Below are 19,869 nucleotides of genomic sequence, written 5' to 3'. Positions count from 1 at the left end.
TGATAGAATTTTTCCTAAGTGAGGTGTATATTACAGCTGGGTTAAGGAAGTTGAACTGTTAGTGGAGAGATCCAAATGGGAATGGATGAAAGTAAAAGCCAGAAAGCAATGCAGTTGGGACCAAAGGAGAGCTGTGAGGAACATCAGTAACACCTACTGTGAGTCACTCTGAGCTGCAGTCCTGTATGGGGTTTAGTGCACCGTAGGCATTACTGAAAAGAGTTTGAAGCGTCCCTTCAACCCTAGCTGCACCCACTTTTAATCCTTTTACTTTACCTCCATTGATGCTTCCTTTCTTCAGTCTTGATGTCCAACTTCCCTAAACCCTTACAGGCCAGGCTAAATTACATATTAACAATACCCCGAGACCTTGCAAACTTTAAGTTTAGCAGAAAGTTAAAAGTAAATATTTCCAACCCTGTGCAGGGCCTCTTTTCCACAACAATATTTCCAACCCTGTGCAGGGCCTCTTTTCCACAACAATCATAAAAATACACAAATTTTATCAAGTTATATATGTTCTTTCTAATAGTTTTTTTTTTTTTACTTTATTATGCAATTACAATTTCAGCTCAAATAATATTGAAAAAGATATAAACTAAAATTACCAACAATCCTAGAGTATACTTTTGGATAAATAATTACAAGATGGACTGGGATGGGGGAGGTACAGTACCTTTTAGTGAGTATTACATGTTCTTTCTCATATTATTTTGTACTTTACTTTGCAAAATTACAATTACAGCTGACATGCTATCATAAAAGATAATAAAACCAGCAATAATCCCTGAGTATATTTATGGGCAAATATATATGAGATGCACTGGGATAGGGAGGTGTAGTACATTCCCCCATGAAATCTCAAGTCTAACAATTCCCCCTTGTATCCTGAGCTGAGGTGTGAGTGTGACCTTCAGTGTTGCCATATAGTCAGTCCATGGCCCATTCAAGTGATCTGAATGTTTTCCTGAAAATTTGTTCAAATATCACTGGGCGAAATAATGATATCATATGATACAGGCTGCTACTCCTCTTATGCCATTATTGCGTATCATAGGATGCATGCTGGTATGAAAGGGTGAAATGTTGCTTCTTTTGGTGCAAATGTGGGATTTTCCCACCCCCTCCACCTCTACATCCTTGTTTTCCTTAACCCTGTCTTAAACACTGAATGGCCAAAAGAGCCCTAGTGCTTGGTTTGACAGCCCAAATTTTACCAAATCAAACTTATGCAGTGTCCCTGTATGAGACTATGAAATAGGCAACTTGTATAGAAAACATCCTATCCATTTCCAGTTAAAGTGTAATAAAAATAAACTATAAAATTGAGACAAACACTGTTTCTTATTCCAACATAAATTAAAGATCAGGCCAAAATCTAAATACTGTAAAGTATAACTACAGCCTGACCTCTTAAAACCAGCACCCTTGGGACCAGGCCACTGCCAGACCACTGAAAATCCCAGATGTCAGAAATCACCCCTAAAAAACCCCCTTTGTAAACAGTCTTACCAGCTCATTCCACATACATATTGTTGTGTTATCAAAAGTAGAACAAAGCTTATGAATAATCACTGTCATTTGTTAGGTTTAGTTCCTAAGGGGCCGTTCAAAAATTACATTGCACTTTTTTTGGTAATTTTTGACCACCTTCCCCCTTGTCATGCCTCTTAACACATGTCCAGAACCCCCTAGAAAATTACATAAAATCAGCTAGTAACTCCCCAATTAGTATGCTTCCTTATTTTTAATGCAATATTAAAGTCTAGCCTAATACCTGGAAATTATTACCTTTAGGTTTTCCTTAATACTTTTATGTTATGATATTAAAGAATCACAGATAAATTTGAAATGAAAATGTTCTCTTATGCCATGTTTAGAAGAGGATTAATTTAATTTGTGATATTTTTCTAAGTCATATTTATGCAAAAAGCAGAGAATGTCGGAGCTCAGAAAAGGGATGAGTTTGTGATATTATTCTATTTCATGTAATACATATATAAAAAAAAATGTTGAAGTACAAACAAGGGTTGAATTTGTGATATTTTTTAAGCGTATAATATTTTTTAAACATAATAATGCAAAAAAAATTAAATACCATATTCTCAATATTACTAAAATTTATTATAAGTCTATTGGAGAAACTTTACTATCTCTCTTTTGTCCTTTTACATTTACATCTTTTAAAAAGAGACAAAGGAAAAAATATGAAAATGTTACGTAACTTATGGCTGCATCCCCCCTCCCCCCACTGTCACACTCATATCACTTCACCAAACCCCCCTCCCCCTCTAAGGCATTACGTAATTTCATTTTTATTTATGGAAATCACCATTGAAAATGAGCAAATTTTTAACAAATCAACAACCGCAACGCAACCCTTTATAAACGTGTTAGTTACGGTAATTGACATCGGCAAACGGCTGTTTCTCGATTCAAATGTTTGTCGGTGCCTGCTGTTGTTTATGCCAGTGTCTTGCAATCGGTAGTAAGTGGTTGCCAATTACCGACATAAACAACAGAATCGACAAACACCTGTTTACCGTACTGATGTTAGTTACCATAACTAGCATAAGTTTATTAAGAGTTGCACTACAGTCGTAGACTTGTTAAAAACTTATTTTCAATGTAATTTCAAAAATAAAAATAAAATATATTTTTATTCATCCATCATGCAATGGAGAAGGTGTTAAGAAGGAAGTGTGCCACTAAATTAAGCAGCAGCTTACAGCTGTGGCTGAAGAAACAAATGAGCAGACTGCAAAATGTTTTAGAGGAAAAAGCAATGTCAGAAACTGGCAAAATCATACATGTACTTCATTTAATTTACTGAACTATGTTTCTTCTAGCGACTAATGGCAGTGAAGATGTCGATAATACTCAATCAGTGGAGATTTTGAGAATGTAAACCATATCAAATGCAAATGGTGTAAGATCACAGTGTTTACTGTATATTCTGTAATAAAATAACAATATGATAATAACACAAGCAGTATACTGTAAATGGATAGAGCAAGCAAAACAACTTTTATATAAATCATTGTTAATATAAATATAACTGTATCTGTACTGTTTGATTTTTGCAAATGATTAATTTTCTCCAAAAAATATTTAAGTTTTTAGAGCTTTTCAGTTTTTAGAATTACTGATAAGGGATTGTAAACATTTTGCTTCTAGGCCTATTTATTAGCATTATCAATGGTATCTACCATAACTGAGACAGGCATAGAAAGCCTAGCCTAGTTTAATCCACTGAAAATACATCTCGCACTACTGTATACACACTGTATATGATGAAGTCATGTTTTAGGACGAAATTTTAATGATCACATGATACACGAGATAGGATGGTACACAAGTATACTGTACTGTTTATGTAAATTACAGTTCTTTTGCATGCTCTGTATTTTTTAGTTTCAGAGAATGTTTTCCTTGGAAGTGAAATGTGCTTTTGTATTTATGGAGCAAGCTTCAATTTTGAAATCCAAAAAAATTCAAAACTGAAACGTGTGTCACCGCCCTTGTAGCCACTCCAGAACTAATGGCATGTGATTCAAAAAAGTCCCAGATCATGGGGGCTGCCCGATTTAACAGGTCGGAATGTACAATGGTCTTCTAGATAAGATAGTAAAAGCATAGTAAGCACCAAATGCCAGAGAAAAAAAAGCCTAATATTTGATTGGAAACTCTATATGGAGAAAAATGCGATGGTTATGCTGTTACAGTTTCTATAAACTGAGGGAGGGGTACTATGGAGGGTAGATGGCCAGGAGAGCTGGGTAGGGAGGGCACTCCTGCTTTGAGTTTTTGTGACTTCTTATTGGGCTTAATAGTAACAACCATATACAGTAGAGTAAAACGTTATTACACATCATATTTTTTCAACACTTTTGAGTGGCTGATTAAGATGCATCATGACTACAATAGAGTGCTATGGAGCATTCCCAACTGTTGGCAATAAAAACATTCTATGTACTTGAGTAAGAATAACAATACAGTTTTTGTATGATTTCAATAATTGTGTTTCAATGTAACAGATTTTGCTAATGTTTCAATGTAAAAGATTTTACAAGTAAATGGCTTTTTCCTAAGTATTATACAAACCAGTCCCTTCTGTACAGGAGTATCTTTCAGCATGAGCTGGAAACCAGTTGAAAACTTGGTAATTAGCCAGTTGGTTAACAGGTGGAGATCAGGGATGGGTGGGGGAGTATCACTCACTCACCAACTACCAACTATTGCACTGATTTTTCCATAAGCCACAGGGACTGAGCAGGGTGGTTGAGGAGGGTAAGTATATAAAAGGCTTTATTTTGTACACCTAGAAAAAACACATACAGGTAGTGCTTGAGTTACAATAATTCACCTTGTGATAATCCAATTTTGTGATGGGGTTGGAAATTAATATTGATACTACAATATTTTAAATATACAGAATGTATTTTTAAATTTCACGCACGATGGGCAAAGGCAGCAGTGTACAATCAGGCAGTGTACGGTGTACGATACGTTGGCCCGGGAGGTTGAAATAGACACATCTATCTCTGAGCCAACCTCACTTGCTCTCACTGTGTAGTAAGTAAAATTAGGCCAGTGTTCATTCGCAATTTTTTGCGCGTTTGACTTTAAGTAAACTCTAAAACTCAAATTTATGTAATACAATCAGTACGTCTGCCAAACAAACAAGTCTCCTGCTGGTAGTGTCAAAAAGAAGAGGCATTCCATCACTTTGGAGCAGAAAATGAAAATTATCAACCTGCGTGTTGCAAGAAAGCCAGTCATGATAATCGCATGTGACAAGCATTATCGCAGTCAGGGGTATCCATCATCCTTACAAGCGAGAAACAGATAATGGATGCTATAAATTCACCTGCTTCAGTTCATTCAATGATTATATCAAAGAAGAGGATAGGGACTTTGGAGGAAATGGAGTGGTTACTGGCCACGTGGATGGAGGACCAGATACAGGTATTATCCTACTTATGATGGGGTTAGGTTCCAAAAAACCCATTGTTTGTTGGAAAAAAAGTATCTTGAATATAGCCTAGCCTACACTGCAACAGGAAGGTCTTGCTTCCTTCGCAGCAGATGAAGCCGACTCATTAGGAACAACCTTTGCAGAAGGCATAGGTGGTAAGGTCCTCCTTTCCTCCCAGGTTATCTAGGAGGCCACAAAAGATGGACTACTGGAATATTCAAGGTAGGTCACATCTCCTGCAGGTACTCACAAAGAAGACATCGTTCTATGGACACCTGGAATGTTAGATTCATAACCATAGCCACCAGAGAGCAACACAGCTACTAATGGAGCACCACCAGAGAGTGACACAGGTACTAATGGACCACCTCCATCAGAAGCTGCTATGTCCTCAGGTGTAAGGTTGTGGTCAGGTTTTTTTATGCGTAGTGGTGCTACCCCCAGAAGAAATGGCACTTACATAGGAAAGAGGAATGGAAGATAAGGGTATGAAGGAATCAGAAGGGTTCAGCAACTTGCAAGCACCTTTCATCCTTCTTCCTCCTCTTCCCAAACTTAATCCACTGCAGCAAATCCCAGTCAATAAATTCCTTGCAAGGAGAAGCATCAGAACAGGACTTCCCCTTGCAAGAAATACAGAGTGAGGATCCATCATTATGTGTGACATGAACTGCCCACAAGGGCAGCAACATCCCTTGCAACAAAGTCCATTTTTTTTACTCATATTGGGAAAAACCAAGAAACTAAGCAACCAAAGAACACAACACACACAAGAAAGGCAATGATAAAAATGCTTATTCAAACTCCACATTTTCAACTGGCAGTCAGGACAGAAGCGTGCAGCACATCTGTATTCCATGGTGGCCGAAAGACGTGAATGCAACAGTTGGTTACGTGAAGGATACTCTCCCACCACTTGTCCCCTTATCTGCCTCGTTAACTACTTGTTAATAAGTTTTCTACTAGCTCACACTGAAAGATGCTCCTACATAAAAGACGATGTTGGTATTCCCCTAGGAACAAAGATTTTAAGTAGATGTCAGATTACTGGCATTATTATGTTGTGGAACAGTATGCCTGCAATCAAATGTTAATAAATGATAGAACACAATTTTCTAAATTGACAAAACCATTCTCTGAAAAATGCTGTCTGAAAAAATGCATGACTCTTTGGTTAGCCCAGTTAGTACAACTACCAGCAATGGTTAATGGTGTTGTTATTGAAAAGCAAAATTCATATTTTTCAAGCCCTGGGGTTTATAATGCATGGATAAATCTAAAATTAAAACATGACGTTGACTTACGGGTATTGTACAGCACAGGTTGAACCCAAAGGCCACTAGAAGGAACAGAACCAAGTACGTCACTAGGGATATGTAAAATAATCCTGCTATGACCACCAATACATACTGCCACCATGCACCAGTGAGTGTTGCATCAAGAAAACTGATGACAAACCACAAGTTAATGATTATCACCACAAGTGAAAGCAGTGAGGCTAGGATCTTGGTAAATCTGGAAAATATAAAAAAAGCACCCTTATAATATTCAAAGCAAATATGTTATGATCACAGCTGTAGTCATAGGAGTACTTCTATTGCATATGTTTTGAAGGAAAATAGACTTACTTTGAGCTGATACAAGGGTATGCATGCACTTAATTGTCTTGATATTTAATATGCAGCTTTCTTGGTATATTGTACCTGATAATTTACTGGGGTCAGCCACAATGAATTAAATTATACAGTATGGTACAAACAAATGCAGTATAGACAAAAAACAAATACCTTCCAATATGATGCCCCTAGGAATCATATAAAATTATTTTATGGAAAATATTCACATGATCACGATTCAAATACTCAACTGGAAACTGGTTTTTGGTTAGATTTTAGTTACTAATTCTATGATTTTTGGCTAGATTTTAGTTACTAATGTAATATGTGAAACAACTGTAAAACTTACATTCCATTCTTGAACTCTCCCATTATACGTTCTGATGATGTAAAGGTTATGGTTGGAATTAGGGCAAATGGTAACTGAAGTGACATAATGGCATTCAACATGTCATTCATGCCAGTAAGGTCATTTATATTCTGAAAATCAACAGAAAGATGAAACACCTTTAATGACATGGAAATAAGCAAAATTATCACATACATTGTAAAATACGAAGTCAATAATTCTAGAAAGAATGTATACTCAATAACTGATAGTGTACCAACACATCATTCCTACTTACTGTATATACTCATGTATCATGTGATATTTTAAGAAGGAAATTTATACAGTATCTGATTTTAGACAGTCGCACCATATACGAGATACAAAATGTGTCTGTTAATTATTCATCTAGGCTGGGTGTTACAGTATCAATGATCATTCATCTAGGCTGGGTGTTACAGTATAAATGATCATTTGCACAAGTCAAATAAGCTATTACAGCTGTATTTAATATAAAGGTAATGGTAAGGAAACTGATATTTTACCTACTGAATCCATTTACACTGTGTTATTATCATGTTATATCATCGTAATTTTAAAAAGCTGATCATCCGCCATATTCGTTTAAGCAAGCTAGGCTAATGTTAATGTTTTCAGAATTGAAAAACAGTCGTTTCTACATTTGGCTTATTTATGGCTGTACTTTATTTTGTTAATGTCGGTTTCTTAGCAAGTGGTGCTCATGCAACAATAAGTGGTTGTTAATCAAAAGAGATGGTTCTGAATTGTTACATAAGTCATAAGTTTGGTAATCTTGTTTGAAAGCCTAGCCCATTATACTCTGCTGAAAATGAAATTCACTCTACATGCATCTCCTAGTACAGTATAATCTACTGAAAATGAAATTTGCTCGTTAAGTTACGCCTAGTTTTATTTTTTTAAATTTTTATTTAGTCAATAAAAAGAGGGATTACAGACTATTTAGGCAAAGAGGTTATCATACTATTATATGGGCTATCAAAAATGGAACTCACATTACGAAATTATGTTTTGAGGACAAAATTTTAAGGGTCACATGATATATGATATCGGATGATACATGTAAACATGGTAAGGTAAAACGGGCAGAATGGTGAAGCATAGTAAGCCAATATGAACAATGTGGTACTTAAGAGGTGACCACAATATTGTTCAGCAGGAGGTGCCAAAGATCTGTTTGTCATTACAGTAACTCAGACAAGCAAGTTAAGGTATGTATGCCACACAGATGGGATGGGAGTAAGACAAGTGGATCTGTTGATTTATAATAACCTGACTGTGCCTGTACTGGTTAATTCCAGGTTAACTGATCTGAACTGACTGGCTACATCTTGGCTGAGACTAATAATATTAATTATAATACAGTACTAACAAGAAAGACTACGTAAGTGAAGGCAGCAATGCTTAGGAAACATAACATTACGTATCAACGCCAAGAAACTTGAATAACAGAATGCAGACAATGCCTCAAATGACATTCTACCATGCACATGGTTAAAACCTGTATGGTTGTCAAGAGCCTTTGGATTATTGATTTCTAAACGAGATTTTTCATTTAAGAAAGTTTGGTCAGATGACCTGACATTGGAACAATTTTAAATGAGATTATGATTTTAGACTAATTTTTTATATTTCTGGCTTCTTATTACAAAACTAATAAGGGCTTTCATATTTTTCCACTAGCAAGATACCAAATTAGTATTGGTATAAGTTTAAGATACTAAATTTAAAAGATAAAACCTCATATTTTGTTAAGCACTGTAATCACAAATGCTCCACTGGGAATACTGACAGGTTTATCAATTTCCTATGAATATATAATAAGAACATAAGAACAGGTAAATACTGTAATACTGAATACGTAATCAAACTGATATCCAGTACTAGATTCATACAGCATATTTACTGAAAGTGAAATTTGTTCAATACTTCACTGCTGCATGATTCAACTAAACAAATAATAATTCTCACCTCATAGAATGCTATGAAGAAAGTAGGAAGAATAGCAACAGTACGGGTCAACAGAACTCGCTGCCAGCGTTTCCATCGGAGATTAAGGAAGCCCTTTTGAAGAAAAGAGAAATATTATGATTTTGCATAAACAACAAATGCCTATCACAATTCACTCACAACTCGGTGTTACTTAGACCTCAGTGCACTTACTTTCCACTACCTAACATGATTTTCCCCTAGATAATAAATCAAATTGTTAAATATTTCCATTTTTGGGATAAAACAGTTATACATGCCAGATGAAGGCATGTCCTTGTTTGCAAGCAGAAAGATAAAAATCCTGTTTTATACACACATGGATACTGTAAATACATCGATTATGGTTTCAGCATTATCATAAAGTATCAGCTAGACCATTCAGCATTACCATAAGAAGTCTAATCAGACCACTGAGTTACACTTAATCTGGAGGAAGGCAAACTTCTAGAAGTTGGAAAGCTAGGAGTAAATAGGCCAAAAGAATGAATGAAAAGTAACAGACTGAAAGCAATGCAGTTGGTATTTCAAGGATGCATGCACTAGTTAATGTATCAAAGGGATAAATACCTCAGACTTGTATTTGTCTTATATTTTCATCACTGGTTAAAAGACATGTATTCATAAATAAAAACATTTTCAACACATTGACAGTATTGTGAATGTCACAAAAATACTATGATAAAGTCCAGAAACTCATACAGATATATTTCATACAAATGCAACAGTCATAAAAAGCACAAATTTGCAATCTAGGATGCCCCTAAGTTCACTACCTTATTGCTTACCATAAGAAGACCAATTGTTCACACATTTACCACCTCTTCCCTATTTACACAGACTGACCGTAAACAGCAATATTCAAGGAATGGGTAGAGAGAAGTTACTAGTTGACTAAAGAATTGTAAAAACAACTAGTTTATTTTAAAATCTTAAGTGTTCATCACAACCCCATCCACCACAGAAGGCCTAAATTGCAATTTAAGTGGGAACATAAAGTTCAGAGCTTCAGAGTGGTTGTGACTGTCTGCGAGAAGCTGAAGAACACTGAGCACTATGAGTCAAGAGACCAAAGCTCCACTAATTCACAAGTTACTCTGAGAAGTAGAGAACCTGAGAATAAAACCAGGCACTTGTACTGGTAAGTTCTCATCATAGGTAAGCATCAACTCCATGCAAAAGGTAAAGAGTGATAACTATGAAAGAATTTGTCTCTAAATGGCATAACTGAAGAACAAGAATGAATGGGGAGGAAGCAAATGATAAGAACACTCCCACATCTCCAAACGAGGTAAAATGGGTTCATGCCCAACCTTTATGTGTAACACCCCTCAAATACATATTTGCAAAGGTAGATTGGTACTGCTAGGTACCTGTATTTAAAGCTATTGGAATATAAGATTTAAGCCAAGTGCTGGGACCTATGAGGTCATTTAGTGCTGAGTATTTAGGGGAAGCGCTGATGCCGTAAGGTCCCATTATAAAGTAAATGACTTCTTTCCACCTTATGCTTGAAGGGATTTGCTTCAATTTTTACCACTTATTCTACAACTAATATTGAAAATTCCCTCGTGTGGAAATTAGAAATTCAACCTCTAAGTTAATTTTTTTGCAGTTGAAAAAAATCATGACATTTTAAAAAATAATACTGTATGTAAAGAAAAACAAGTTACTCAAAAATGATTTTCCTAATCCCAAAATCTATATAATTATATTACACTCTAAATGTTTTATTGAATTTGGTTCAGTCTTCTCCAATAAATATGCATTTAGTTTTGAAAAACACAAGTTTTCAGAATACTGTACAGCAAAACAAAAAAATTTTTGGACTTTCAAGAATCCTAAGACAATCAGGACATCTTGAGCGAGTTAGAGAACGGGATATTTTAATGAGTGACACAAGTATTTTTGTACAAGATTTTTTACACTTTTTTTACATGTTTTTTGCAATTTGTCATTCAAAGTGCCGACAAGCGATGAACAAAATTGTCCATAAACGAATCTAAACATTTTTCTTTAGCAATAATGCTTCAAGATATGTTTATTTACACATAAAACAGTCCAAAACAGTCTATAACTCACTTGCACCTATCCAGAATTAGTCATACAGACGTTCTTTACAATTTGTCATTGACAGTGCCATGCAAGTGATGAACAAAATTGCCCATGAACCAATCTAAACATTTTTTTTAGCAATAATGCTTCAAGATAAGTTTATTTACACATAAAACAGTCCAAAACAGTCTGTAACTCACTTGCACTTATCCACAATTAGTCATACAAATGTTTTTTACAAGTTTTTTTTACAATTTGTCATTCACAGTACCATACAAGCAATGAACAAAATTGTCAATATTTTTTTTTTTTTTGCATTTTTGCCTTAACGCTTCATGATGTTTATTTAGGCATAAAACAGTTGAAAACTGTTACTAAATCAAATTTGATAATTCCTCAAAATTCAGCGGTGGCATGCCCCTAAAGCCAAGTAATATACTGTATTGTGTCTAAAAGCCAAGTAAACAAAACTCTCATCTCGTTAACTCTCATTTTTACCTGTCTGTATCATCCTCTGAAACCTAACTGTATGCACAAAGGCTGAACTGGCTCAACACACAATTTCACAGTGGTCGAAGAGACCTACTTCCTTCATTGGCAGTTGGACAGGATAAGCCGCAAGTTGTTCCCTCTTAAGATTCTTATTTCTTCTCAGGTGATGATGAATAACTCAGAGGACCTAGATCATCTTCATTGCCTGAGGCTAATGTCAAAGCTGGGACAGCAGAAGGTGCAGTTGTACGTTCTAATGACTCACAGATGGCCAACCTCGTGAGTGTAACTAGCTAAGAGTGCCTGCAGCTCACTAACCCATTTCGAGGAGGGCAATGAAAGAAGAAACTCATGTCTTCAATATGAAATACAGTCAAGACTCTTGAGGAGACTTGGACAGTACTTTGGAAAGACTTCAAAAGGCTAGGAAAAGATCCCACTTAGGAAGGTTTAGAACCCTTCAAGGTACCTCCTTCTCAAAATGCTGAAGCAACATTCTCAGATGAAAGGAGGTGCACTTGACCAATCACTGAAGCTCAAACACTTATGGGAGAACAGAGCTACAGCCTTTAATTTCAGACCATAAGCTTCTTATACTGACAGGGTTAGTAGAAAGTCTGCAATTACTGGAACAGTGGAGTCCACTGGATCACAGTCCCTCTCAATACAAATCATGAACTGACAGATTTACACAAATGTGTTCTTGTTCTAAAACACTGCTTTCCAATAATTGACATGATAGTCACCACAAATTACACAAAATATATAGCTTGAAAAAAGACTATAAGCAATGAGCATTTAATTACAGAAAAATACTTAATGCTGTGTGTTTTTACAACACAAAAAGAAAGTAGAAAGTAAAGTAAAATGAAGGATACATTGAAAAATTGTTTTACTCTTCCATCATAATGCATGCAAGTAGTGACAATAAGAATGTGGAAATTAATAAAATTAATATAAATGCCCTGTCCAAACTGTAACAACTAGATGCATTCACTGAGACAGAGTATTGTACAACACGCAGTTTAAAACAGTAATTTATGACAGCCACCAAGCCTCCAGTACTTTCCTTTCAACCAATAATGACTCTCTTTTGATACACAAGGAAATATGCTTTTCTCGTTAGAATATCATTAGTAATAATATGGATAGCGTTATACAGTATAATGAAAAGAAAAAGAACATTATGACAAAAATGTACCAAACACTTTGAAAAATTCATTTTAGATACTTAGGAAGAAAGGTGAGGAAACTAAAATAGAACAATAAACCATGCTTAACAACGTGTAAATATCTGACAACTGAAGTCAATATTACATGAAGGAAAAAATATATTTTACAATGGTTGTCAAAAACACACTAGAAAAAAGGAACTGATTTATTCATGAGTCACAAACGGGAGGGAAAAGTAAACTGACTTGCAAAGATAAGATGGTAGAGAGGTGAACGCAAAAATGCTAGTTGATCATCAACTAGCATCTCGCTAATACAGTGCTCCTCCATTTTTACACAGGAACAGGTTCCAGAACCTACTGTGGAAATGCAAAAATCCCCTCTAAAAATACTTATAACTGCCAAATACCTTATACCCCTTAAACTTAAACACTTATAACTGCCTATTTTAACATTTTACTGCTTAATTTGGTAGTTCAAACATATACTAAAACAATTTAATATTTCAAACAAAAATAACACTCCAAATCCTCTTCCCAAAACACCCAAAGTAACCTTACATTACAATACTCTCCTACTACTATTACTCTTAAGTAGGCTATATACACCCCTAAAATGCTTATAACTACCTATTTTAACAGTTCATCGCCAAACTTGACAGTTCAAACAAAAATATACCTCAAGACTATCATCCCAGAACACCCTAATACCATTTCAAAGTCATGTTGCAAAATTAAGTTCAAGCCTACACCTGTTACTCTTAAGTATCCCCTATCATTCAGACATGCATGTTTTCTTTGGCCTATGTAACTTTGTGTATCATTCTGCTCATATTGCATGTAATGCGCGGGGCAAATATTTTACATATATTTTCCTGTGTTGTAAGATGATTTTGAAATTATATTTACTGTACAGGTACGTATTTTAGGATAGTACTACTGTGTAGAGCATGCCTAAAATATGTGGGTAGGGACACGTACACACCTCCAAACAGACAGCTAGGTTTGTTAATTACATCATGTTAGTATTTTCATGATTACGTACAAATACATTTATGATAAAAAAATTAATTTACTACAGTAAGTTGTTAGTAATCTTTGAAATGATATTAACATCATTTCAAAGTCATCTTAAACATTTTACCCTTAAAAATATATATGTGAGAGAGAGAGAGAGAGAGAGATTTTTTTCAGTATCATTCTTGGCTATTTTATTTAACCACCAATGGCAGCAGCAGCAGCAGCAAGTAACTACAGGCCTATCACCTGCCTACAATAATGTGGAATTTACTAGCAGGTATCATCAGTGAAAGGCTATACAACTACCTAGAGGATACAAATTGTGACCAGCTTCTAATAGACAAAATGGTAATGAAGAATAGTAAGAGAAGGAGAACCAACCTAAGCATGGCATGGATTGACTATAAGAAAGTCTTCGACATGATGCCACACACGTGGCTAATAGAATGCCTGAAAATATATGGGACAGGAAAACATCATCAGCTTCCTTAAAAATACAATGCACAACTGGAATACAGAACTCACAAGCTCTGGGATAAGACTAGCAGAGGTTAACATCAGGAGCGGGATCTTTCAAGGCGACCCACTGTCCCCACTACCCTTCGTAGTAACCATGATTCCCATGACAAAAGTACTGCAGAAGATGGATGCTGGGTACCAACTCAAGAAAGGAGGCAACAGAATTAACCATCTGATGTTCATGGACGATATCAAGTTGTATGGTAAGAGCATCAAGGAAACAGATACCCTAATCCAGACCGTAAGGGTTGTATCTATGGGCATCAGGATGGAGTTTGGAATAGAAAAATGCACCTTGGTCAACATACAAGAAGGCAAAGTAACAAGGACTGAAGGGATAAAGCTACCAGATGGGAATAGCATCAAACACGTAGATGAAACAGGATACAAATACCTGGGAATAATAGAAGGAGAGGATATAAAACACCAAGAGATGAAGGACACAATCAGGAAAGAATATATGCAGAGACTTAAGGCAATACTCAAGTCAAAACTCAAAGCTGGAAACATGACGAAAGCCATAAGCACATGGGCAGTACCAGATCAGATACAGCACAGGAGTAGTGGAGTGGACGAAGGCTGAACTCTGCAGCATAGACCAGAAAACTAGAAAACACATGACAATACACAAAGCAGTACACCCAAGAGCAAATACAGACAGACTATACATAACACGAATGGAAGGGGGAAGAGAGCTACTAAGCATAGAGGACTGCGTCAACATTGAGAGCAGAGCACTGGGGCAATATCTGAAATCCAGTGAAGACAAGTGGCTAAGAAGTGCATGGGAAGAAGGACTGATAAAAGAAGATGAAGACCCAGAAATATACAGAAACAGGAGAATGAAAAACAGAACAGAGGAATGGAACAACAAACCAATGCATGGACAGTACATGAGACAGACAAAAGAACTGGTCAGTGATGAAACATGGCAATGGCTACAGACGGGAGAACTCAAGAGGGAAACAGAAGGAATGCTAACAGTGGCACAAGATCAGGCCCTATGAACCAGATATGTCCAAAGAACAATAGATGGAGATAACATCTCACCCATATGCAGGAAGTGCAATATGAAAGATGAGACCATAAACCACATAGCAAGCGAATGTCTGGTGCTTGCACAGAACCAGTACAAAAAGAGGCATGATTCAGTAGCAAAAGCCCTCCTTTCAAATAGGATGACTGTGATAGACCAAAAAAAATTGTATATAATAATTAATAATAATAATAATAATAATAATAATAATAATAATATATTATTATTATTATTATTATTATTATTATTATTTGGTCTATCACAGTCATCCTATTCGACTGGGTGGTTTTTATAGTGTGGGGTTCTGGGTTGCATCCTGCCTCCTTAGGAGTCCGTCACTTTTCTTACTATGCGCGCTGTTTCTTTTTCAGGGATCTTGGGATCTTGGGATTGTGCCTAGTGTTCCTATAATTATGGGTACAATTTTCACTAGCATATCTCACATTCTTCTTACTTCTACTTTCAGGTCTTGATACTTATCAACTTTTTCTCTTTCTTTCTCATCTACTCTGGTGTCCCATGGTATTACGACATCAATGAGATACTTTCTTCTTAATTTTGTCAATCAACATCAAGTCTGGTCTATTGGCACATATCACCCTATCTGTTCTGATACCATATTCCCAAAGGATCTTTGCCTGATCGTTTTCTATCACTCCCTCAGGTTGGTATTCATACCACTTATTACTACAAGATAGTTTGTTTCTCGCACAGGCTCCAGTGGAGGGCTTTTGCTACTGAATCATGCCTCTTTTTGTATTGGTTCTGTGCAAGTGCCAGTCTTTCACTTGCTATGTGGTTTATGGTCTCGTCTTTCATATTTCACTTCCTGCAATTATTATTATTATTATTATTATTATTATTATTATTAATTATTATTATTATTATTATTATTATATTTTGGCAGCAGACTCTCTTTTAAACAGGTTCTATTGAATATTATTGCTGCTTCAGCTGCATTTCTTTTGTAGAAGACTTTTCCTATTCTCCTTATTGTGGACTTCAGACTAACTAAACATGAATCCCACATGAACTGGATATCACCGAAGCTCTTTCAATATCATAATGCTGTATATATTTTATGCAACTGGTTCTGTCTCAAAACAGAAACCAGATTACTTATATTACAAATTACTGTACTATTATATATGAACTTACCTCCATGGCAAACTGCCCAACATACGTCCCAGTCATGGTAGAACTCTGGCCAGCTGCAAGTATTCCTATAGCCCATATATACATACATGCGACGCCAAATGTACAACCCAAGAAAACGCCTGCTTTATATAGATCAGCATCAACAAGATCATCATTTTCCTGAAAAACAAAACAGCAAATAGAACACCATCCATTCAGAAGTACGAGCTGCAATTGCTGGAATGTAAAATGTCTTCTATAATCAAGTAAAATAGATAAAATATCTATGCTACCTTCCTTCTCTGACATAATGAGAAATAAGTAAAAGAAGAAAAGGACAACCTAACAGGTTGTTACTATAAACTTCATGAGCAATATTTAATTCTTTTACACTAGTACAGATGATCAACAAGATAGAAAATATTTCCTTCTAATACTTTGTAGAAATTTTGTATCATTCACATTATATAACCAAAGTGGTAAATTACAATGTGACATGCAATCTTAGCTAAATAACCTAAATACTATAGTGTCTCTGAAATCTAACATGCAAATCCACAGTTACATCCAAGTAACATATCCTGAACATGATACACTACTTGCAGAAATAGTACTGGGTATTTTAACATAAAATGAAAACAGTACATACACTGTACTTGAAAGAGGTATCAAAATGTAAATATTCTTGACAACTACTGTTAAAGATAGCTCTATATCTTCGCACAGCAGGCGGGTCAGCAGTCAAAATATGCAAAGATTGCTTGGCTGATCCAGATGGCAATAAAAATATAAAATCACTTGGCTGATCTGGATGACTCTCCAGTTCACCTGTTCTTCACCAGGTGAGTCTTGAACACTTTAGCTTGTCAGAATTCTTGACAGTCTACAAAGTTGTAGAGAAGCTAAGTGGGTTCTACTTTAATAGCAAGTCTCCAAATAAATTTTATTGTGAGAAGGAGGATTTTTATGATAAAATTATCCTTTGGAGACTTATGGTTAAATTTAGCTTACATCTTTCCACCGTTACTTGCTATTGTCATTCAAAATAAACAAAGAATAATGCTTGGTTGACCCAAATGGACTGTCTAAAATCACATTTCCCCAACAGGTGGCATTAGAATGTGTGTGTTCTTCTTAGAAATCTTCCTGACCACCCACTATGATGTGGGGAGGCTGGGTGGGTTTCCTGGCATGGAGAGTAGTAAACTGAGAGTTTTGCATTCTGGTCAGTCACGAACTGATCAACGTTTGGGGTTCCCAAAAGGTTTCACAACCTCTCACAGATTTGTGGATGGAGACCATTCTGATGGAAGAACTGGCCATTCCCTGCTTAGTTTTGGGATGACATTGTTTCTCACTGTCATCAAAGAAAGATGTTCCTGGGACTCTTGACTAAAGAAGTTTCTCTGCCAGCCTGAACAAATCTTTCAATTTTGTGCCTCTGTGTCTCTGTGTGTATGACAGGTTGAACTGTCGGAGTAAACTGCAATCGTCTTGTTTCTGAGTAGATATTCCACTTGCATAAGACCCTTCTATATTGCCAAAAGCTCTAGGTTGTTTTTATATATCTTGCTTTCCTCTGCATTCCAACTCCATGACATTTTGAGGTTTCCTAGAATGGCTCCCAAACATGACATTTTGAGGTTTCCTAGAATGGCTCCCAAACATGACATTTTGAGGTTTCCTAGAATGGCTCCCAAACATGACATTTTGAGGTTTCCTAGAATGGCTCCCAAACTCGATACTGTCGTGTCTGAAGACAATGTGAGGTCAGGGCTCTTGAGGCCTATAGGCAGACCCATCAACAGTCTTAACTGATCTCCCCTCCAGCAAAGAGAGCTCAAAAGATCTGGAGGAACTATCACTGAAGTCAAATCCATAAGACAAGACCTGTCCAAAGAGTTCTTGAGATAAAACTGAATTGACTGAATTGGCTCATTCTTAGGCAGGCCATGTTGACATGCTTCTCTAAAGAGGCCATGTGGCTCAAATGAGACAACCACTTCTTAACTGTAAACTTTTCTCAAGGTTGAAATTCTCTCAGCAGTGACAGGAAATTGTCTACTCGTTTCTGTCAGAAAAGCTTGAAAAGAGAGAAAGTAGATCACCCTAGATCAACAATGAACTTGTTGACACTGATCAGAATGCCCAACACCAAGGCCACATGCAGAAGACAATCCTTCGCCCTTAAGATCGCCTGAAACAAGTTGGTGAGAACTAACCAGTCATCAAGTATACAAGAACTCAGATTCCAGCAGATGACTCCATCCCATTAATGTAGGTAAAACAGGGGTGAACACCTGTGGTGCCTTGCTCAACCAAAACACAGTTCTTTGAACAGGAAGACCTTCCCTTCAAAGACAATGCAAAGATACTCCCTTGACTGAGGGTGGATCAGGATGTGGAAGTATGTGTGCCCGTTTCAAGCACACTCTTCAATGGATCAAGACAGGGAAAGCAGTTAGAGTCTTGTACAGAAGACTGTTTCAGTACCAGTAATGTCCCTGTATTGTAAGTGGGGCCTCATAAAAGAAGGAAGGCAAGTGCTGGTGTTCTTAAAGAAGCCTTGTATGCCAGAGCGCAAGAAATATCATCAAATACACCCTGATAGAAGGAGAAAGCCTAGTTTCCTTCGATGATTTTATGGGGGTAGAAATGCTCAATGATAACAGAGAACTAGTCACTATGGAATCCCTTTCCTCTACTAAATGAGAATAAAGATAAGCACAATGCTCCAGCAGATGCCTAAACTTGCGGCTCACCTGAGTCAGCCAGGTAGCTGAGCAAGAGATGAGGTAATGCCATGAAGTGCCACAGGAAACGGGGAAAAAGGTTGGTAAAAGAGGGGGAAGGTAAGGTCCAACCACACCTGACAACACCACTTACTCAAAACTGCTTTGCAAGACTGAATATTACTACTAGAAGCCAAATTCCTGGACAATAATTCAGCTAGAATGGTATTCCGCTTAGATTCCACTGAAGCTCCTTTAAAAAAGCAGAATTTGAAAGGGAAACATCAGCAGAGGCAGGAGGAAAAAACAATCTTCTTTTATTCTGAATGCCGACCAGCCTGTCAGTGCAAAGATTTAGGTATCTTTAACAGCAAGTAAAATTAATCCCAAGTGATAACATGAAATACAACATACAAATTAATGATAGGCATATGGAACATGAAATACAACATACAAATTAATGACAGGCATATGGGATACATGCATTAACATATAAAAAATATTAATATACAGCCACACTGATACTCACTGGGAAAATATCACTATGAGTGCTGTTTACTGCAACACAAGCATTATGCTGAAATCATGAAAAACATTCTTTAATATGTATTTACAGATAAAAAATTAAGTGTACTGTATTTACATACACTTATTAACTAAAAGACAAGATCAAGAATTATAATGTATGTGATCTTTCTAAACATAAAACATAAAAGCTATTTCACTTCATCACAAATGCTATATTTCATTCAAAAA

The 19,869-nt window shown here is 36.3% G+C and overlaps 1 protein-coding gene across 1 annotated transcript in view; it reads right to left on the bottom strand.

Moving 5' to 3' along the window:
* The window catches only part of Mvl (Malvolio), a 64,344-nt gene that overhangs the window by 16,089 nt on the left and 28,386 nt on the right, over positions 1-19,869 (bottom strand). The window contains 5 exon segments of the mRNA XM_067119469.1: positions 6,283-6,493; positions 6,944-7,074; positions 8,933-9,025; positions 16,403-16,561; positions 19,643-19,690. Of these exon segments, the coding sequence (XP_066975570.1) occupies positions 6,283-6,493; positions 6,944-7,074; positions 8,933-9,025; positions 16,403-16,561; positions 19,643-19,690 (642 nt within the window).

This window comes from Macrobrachium rosenbergii, chromosome 17, assembly GCF_040412425.1.
Source record: "Macrobrachium rosenbergii isolate ZJJX-2024 chromosome 17, ASM4041242v1, whole genome shotgun sequence".
Classification (NCBI taxonomy): Eukaryota; Metazoa; Arthropoda; class Malacostraca; order Decapoda; family Palaemonidae; genus Macrobrachium; species Macrobrachium rosenbergii.
Note: the sequence above shows the minus strand (reverse complement) of the source record. Positions and strands in the feature narration are given on the sequence as shown.